General features: G+C 39.6%; 1 protein-coding gene across 2 annotated transcripts in view; it reads right to left on the minus strand.

The window, feature by feature from the left end:
• LOC311044418 (uncharacterized protein) overlaps positions 1-4,124 on the minus strand; it is a 99,469-nt gene extending 95,345 nt beyond the window's left edge. The window contains exon 1 of one of the 2 annotated variants that reach the window (XM_084055973.1): positions 3,480-4,124. In XM_084055973.1, coding sequence (XP_083912099.1) covers positions 3,480-3,571 — 92 coding nt within the window. In that variant the 5' untranslated portion in view covers positions 3,572-4,124. The remainder of the gene's footprint in view (positions 1-3,479) is intronic. The other variant, XM_084055972.1, reaches the window with a different exon arrangement.
• Between the last annotated feature and the right edge of the window lie 2,137 nt (positions 4,125-6,261).

Consider the following 6,261-nt stretch of genomic DNA (forward strand, 5'->3'; position numbering starts at 1 on the left):
ATTTTAACGGTGGAACTTTGCGCCACAGCGCATAGTGTTAACTTGCGCCTTGGGGGTGTGTCCATGCCAATGTTACAGGAAATGCTTTATGTGGGTGCGATGTGCGCTAGCGCCTGGCACGAGGTAGTTTAAGCGTCATCACCTTTAACCCATTAAGACCTGTGGCCGATTCTACGAATGCCTTATAGACCAGTAGTTCTCAAACCTTTTCGTGCCAAGGACCCCCAAAATGATATGTATTTGGCCGCGGACCCCTATCTGAAAATGTTTTGAGCCAGGGACCACCGGTTAGAGAAGATTTGTGTTGAAAGATTGAAAAATGTTCAAAAATAGCAGATGTGCCGCGCTGTGAGCTGTGCTATTTTTGAGAACCACTGTTCTCGTGCATGAAGTGAATGCAAGAGAGCTTAAAGGGATAGCTCACCCAAAACATAATTTTTCCTATTGATTAGTCACCCCATGGAGAGTTGAATTCATGGATATTTTTGGGTTCTTGTCGCATTCCTAAGCCAATAATGTTACGACCAGCGGTGGGAGACACAAAGGAGTCTAAAATTATTGGCCTAGGAATGCGACAAAAACTAAAAAATGCCTATGAATTCAAGTCTCCATGGGGTGATTAATCAAAAGAAAAAAGTCATTTTTGGGGTGAACTATCCCTTTAAAATCAGCAGAATCAATAATGTGATATATAATGAAGACAAGGGGGGAAACTAAAGCTCACACATTGAAACAAGAAGTGTTCAAACACTATAATGTTACTGCAGTCTGACTGACTGTAGCCTACTGTTCTCATGTCCAACAGACATCTGTGATATCTGGACATATCAACCTCATATTTTCTGTAAGGTTATTGATAAAGCAATGACAGTGTGTGCATGGATATGGACTGACCACTTAGTACCTGAACACACCAACATATGTACATGCAGTACCATCAACACCAATACACACACACACACACACACACACACACACACACACACACACACACACACACACACACACACACACACACACACACACACACACACACACACACACACACACACAGTTTTCCACAAAATCATTGTGCACATCACTACATTAACGACGGTAGTTACGACACACACACACACACACACACACACACACACACACACACACACACACACACACACACACACACACACACACACACACACACACACACACACACAGTGATGGAAAGTAGCTAAGTATATTTACTCAAGTATTGTACTTAAGTGCACTTTTGAGGTATTGTTTTACTGTACTGAAGTATTTCCAATATTCAATACTTTTACTTCTACTCCACTACATCTCAGTGGCAAATATTGTGCTTTTACTCCACTACAATTATTTGAAAACATTAGTTACTAGTTACTTTGCAAATTATTATATTATAAAACATACATTAACCACTTTAGCCCTATTTCATACAAGCTCACAACGCGTCACATCGCGACACGTTGTGAGCTTGTAGATCTGCTATTTTCAAACATTTTAGTACTTTAACTTTTTGTACTTTAAGTATATTTTGATGCCAATACTTTTGTACTTTTAATCAAGTAACATTTTGAACACGGGCCTTTTACTTGTAACAGAGTATGTTTATATTGTGGTGTTAATACCTTTACTTAAGTAAAACATTTAAGTACTTTTTTTCCACCACTGCATACATACATACATACATACACACACACACACACACACACACACACACACACACACACACACACACACACACACACACACACACACACACACACACACACACACACACACACACACACAGCACCATAAATAGGTTACATTTCTATTAGCTCCTCATTTTCATATTGTGTGAGTGAAACAGCAAACTATCAAGTCAACTGATTGTATGATTTTACTGAATGAATAATAAGTGCAGTAGCAGCAGTTACATGCATGTCTTGCAGTTTGCATTGTGCTGTTATGTTAGCTCCTCAGTATGCAGTCATCTCATGGAGGATTAATTAAAACAAGCTCTCCAGTTACACAACACTTATTCCATCACACACCATCAATTATTAAACTGCTGCTGGCAACCCAAACTCACCAACAATACCGCAAATCGGCTAAGTGTATATATATAGGCTCTGTTTAACAAATGACATCAGTCAAAAACCATGAATTTACTATACATTTAGTAAATTCACGTTTTTTTTATTGATGTCAATTAGTAAACCAATCAAAAACCATGAATTTACTAAGTGTTACAACTAATGACATGCATTTACTAAGTGCATAGGCTCTGTTAGTGGTGTAAAGTAACTGAGTACATTTACTCAAGTTTGAGGTACCTTTACTTTACTGGAGTATTTCCAATTGTCAGTACTTTTACTTTTACTCCACTACATCTCAGAGGCAAATATTGTACTTTTACTCCACTACAATTATTTAAAAACTTTAGTTACTAGTACTTTCCAGATATACATTATTATATTATAAAACACACATTAACAACTTTAGCCCTATTTCATACCTTGGCTATTTGAAAATAGCAGATCTACAAGCTTACAACGAGTCGCGAAACATTTTAGTACTTTACCTTTAGGTACTTTAAGTATATTTTCATGCCAATACTTTTGTACCTTTACTCAAGTAACATTTTGAACACAGGCCTTGTAACAGAGTATTTTTATATTGTGGTATTGATACTTTTACTTAAGTAAAATATCTGAGTACTTCTTCCACTACTTGGCTTTGTTTACCCAAATCCACCAACAAATATACCATGCATTATTTAAGTGTAAGCTCTGCTGTGATGCTGCTACCATAACTAGTCCTACTTTTACTGTGTTTTAGATTCATGTGTGGTTATACTATGAGCCTAAATGACTAGTACTGTAGGAAGATGACAGAGATACAGTTATAGGTTGTACTTTATAGGTCTACTTTTTTTTTTTACCAGTTTTAACAGTCTAGGGGTGTAAGTTTTTTTTATGATAAACAAACAGTTGTAATACAGTAACTAAGTACTGTTCAAATTTGAGATTTTTTTTTACTTTACTGGATTATTCTCAATTTTCAGTACTTTTACGTCTACTCCACTACATCTCAGAGGCAAATATTGTACTTTTTTTACTTCACTAATTACTTGTAAACTTAAGTTACTAGTTACTTTGTACTTTGTATCATTACAAAACATGTATTAACCACTTTATCCCTATATACTTTGGCTATTTGAAAATATCAGATCTACAAGCTCTTTGTCAAAAGATTTGCATACACTTTTAACACTTGTGAAATGGGACATTCTGCACAATGAGTACTTTTACTTTTGGTACTTTGAGTACATTTTGAAACCAATTTTGATACCAATACTTTTGTACTTTTACTCAAACACATTTTCATTACTTGACGTTTACTTTGAGTATTTCAAAATTGCAGTATTGATACATTTACTTTTCCCACCACAGTCGAAGGGTGTAGTGTACTTAGAAGTAGTGTGTGTTTACCAGTTGGTGGAGGACCTGGGGTTCAGGATGTCCTCTTTGGCAGTCAGCAGAGACAGGCTGTAGTTGTCCAGGTTGATCGCTCTCATGGCCATGATGATGATGATGATGATGATGATGATGATGATGATGATGAAGAAGATTAACGTAAAGCCTCCTCGGAGGAGTCAGTGTAACAACCTAACGGACCACCAAGCCAAGGGGATCGAACCTCTCTCCCTCCTAGCTCTCTCTGTTTCTCTCCTCTCCTCTCCTCTCGTCTCTCTCTCTCTCTCTCTCTCTCTCTCTCTCTCTCTCTCTCTCCTCCCTTCTCTCTCTCCTCCCTTCTCTCTCTCTCTCTCTCTCTCTCTCTCTCTCTCTCTCTCTCTCTCTCCCTCTGTGTGTGTGTGTGTGTGTGTGTGTGTGTGTGTGTGTGTGTGTGTGTGTGTGTGTGTGTGTGTGTGTGTGTGTGTGTGTGTGTGTGTGTGTCTCTCTCTCTCTCTCTCTCTCTCTCTCTCTCTCTCTCTCTCTCTCTCTCTCTCTCTCTCTCTCTCTCTCTCTCTATCTCTCTCTCTCTCCTCCCCCCCAGAAAGTACACCCCAAAAACCCAGAGATCCAGAGAAAAAACACGCTGTTTGTAGACAAAACCAGTAAAAAATAAACTAAACTAAAACGCAGTTTTCATGTAAAGATCCTTCTTGTTCTTGTCAGTTTGTGGGCGTGATGCAGCAGACAGACAGACAGACAGACAGACAGACAGACAGACAGACAGACAGATCTGCCACTGTTGCCAGGTTTAGAGAGAGAAACAAGCAACCGTGAACCGTTTCTATGAAAACAAGCCCAAAAGAAGCGCTCTTTAAACATTTTACATTAATAGCAGGTACAAGCTCACAACGCGTCGCGATCTGACGCGAGGCGTTGTGATCTGATCTGATCTGACATGACGCGTTGTGGGCTTGTAGATATGCTATTTTCAAAAGAATCTTGGAAGGAATGTTGAAACATTTTAACAACACAAATCTTGTATGGGGGTCCCTGGCACAACATATTGTCAGATGGGGTGGGGGGGGCGGATTGCTACCTGGGATGTGTGGACATTCTGGACAAATACATATTAGTTTGGGGGGTCCTTGCCATGAAAATGTTTGAGAACCACTGGCTTAAACAACATTTAGGAAGAAAGCCCAAATAAGCAATACACTTAAGAAACAAGCCCCCCAAAAAAACAGGGGAAAAAAAGTCCAAAGGCGCTTATAATAGGTGGACCTGGCAACCCTGTAAGCACCGCGCAGCAGAGCAGAGAGGCGGGACGCTGAGGCTGGTGTGTCCGGGCAGAGAGCACTGTTCAGCGGACGCACTGAGGTGGTGTGTCCGGGCAGAGAGCACCGTTCAGCGGACACACAGAGCTGGTGTGTCCGGGCAGAGAGCACCGCTCAGCGGACACACAGAGGAGGAGGACTGCTAGGCTACTAGACAATGTAGAAATAGTTGGTTAGAAGTAAACAGTTTGGTATTAAAAATGTACTCGAGTAAAAGTACTACAGTAATGGCATCAAAATGTTTTTAAAGTAGCCTACCACAAGCTTTCATACACACCTCTGGAACACCAAACTAACTACAATATGGCAATATCCACAGTAGAAAGTATACTCATTATGCAGAATGTCCCATTTCAAGTTTTCAAAATGTATAAAAGTCTGTTGAAAATAGCAGTTCTATAAGCTCACAATCAGCTGATCAGCTATTTTCAAATGGCCAGAGTATATAGGGCTGTATGTTTTGTTTTAATTTGTTTTAATAAACTATTCAATCAAGTATTGTATCCCCCCCCCACACCCCCCCAAAAAAGAGGGGTTCATGGACCCAGGGGTCCTTGAGGGGGCTCATCGTGTTGAGAGCTTGTAGATCTGATATGAAAAATAAAAATCTATACAACAAAGGCACAAATTTGGAATATTGAAAATTAAAATACATTTTTACATAATCTTGTATGGGGGTCCCCTTGGCACAAAATATGTTCAGATGGGGGTCCGCAGCCAAATACATGTTCATTTGTGGGTCCTCGTCTACATGATCAAATGTGTATGTGGGCTGGCCTATATTGGCAAGACATTAAGGCCCCTGAAAACGAGGATCTCAGAACACAGGAGTGATATTAGAACCAAGGATTTAAGAAATCCTGTGGCAGTACATTTTCATCAAGCCCAACACGGCATCTCTTCATTAAAATATATAGGCATCGAGCGTGTCACATTGCCACCCAGGGGGGGAGACATTGATTCTTTACTCCTCAAAAGGGAAGCTTATTGGATTTCCACTTTGGACTCAGTGAAAAGAGGTTAAAATTAATCCTTTGATATGAGGCCATTTTTGTGAACCCCCTTTTTTGGCCTACTTATATATTTTGGGTTCCCCTCTTCTGATTTTACCTGGGTATTTACCCCTTATTACTTTTAACATTCTTAATGTTGAATTCTTGTTATTGCCTAGTAGGCCTTATAATATGTGTATGTGTATTTGGTGCAGTCACTTACTTTCTCCTTTCTCTTTTTGTGATCTTCCATATAGGGTGCTGGTGACAGGATTTCCTTCCTCCTGGTGCAGCAGTATAGGACATGTTTTTTTGAATAATTGCAGGGACCTTTCAGGTTTATCTTGAGCCTTGGCCTGTATCAGTTGTTCTCTTGTTCCGTTGTACAATCGTTTAGCCTTTTATTTGTTTTCTGTCTATTAGTGTTTACTTTTCACACACCTTCAGGACACCTGTAATAGAGTACGCTTTTAGAGCTGACGTTGTTTTGTT

This window comes from Gymnoscopelus microlampas, assembly GCF_963454915.1.
Source record: "Gymnoscopelus microlampas genome assembly, chromosome: 4".
NCBI lineage: Eukaryota > Metazoa > Chordata > Actinopteri > Myctophiformes > Myctophidae > Gymnoscopelus > Gymnoscopelus microlampas.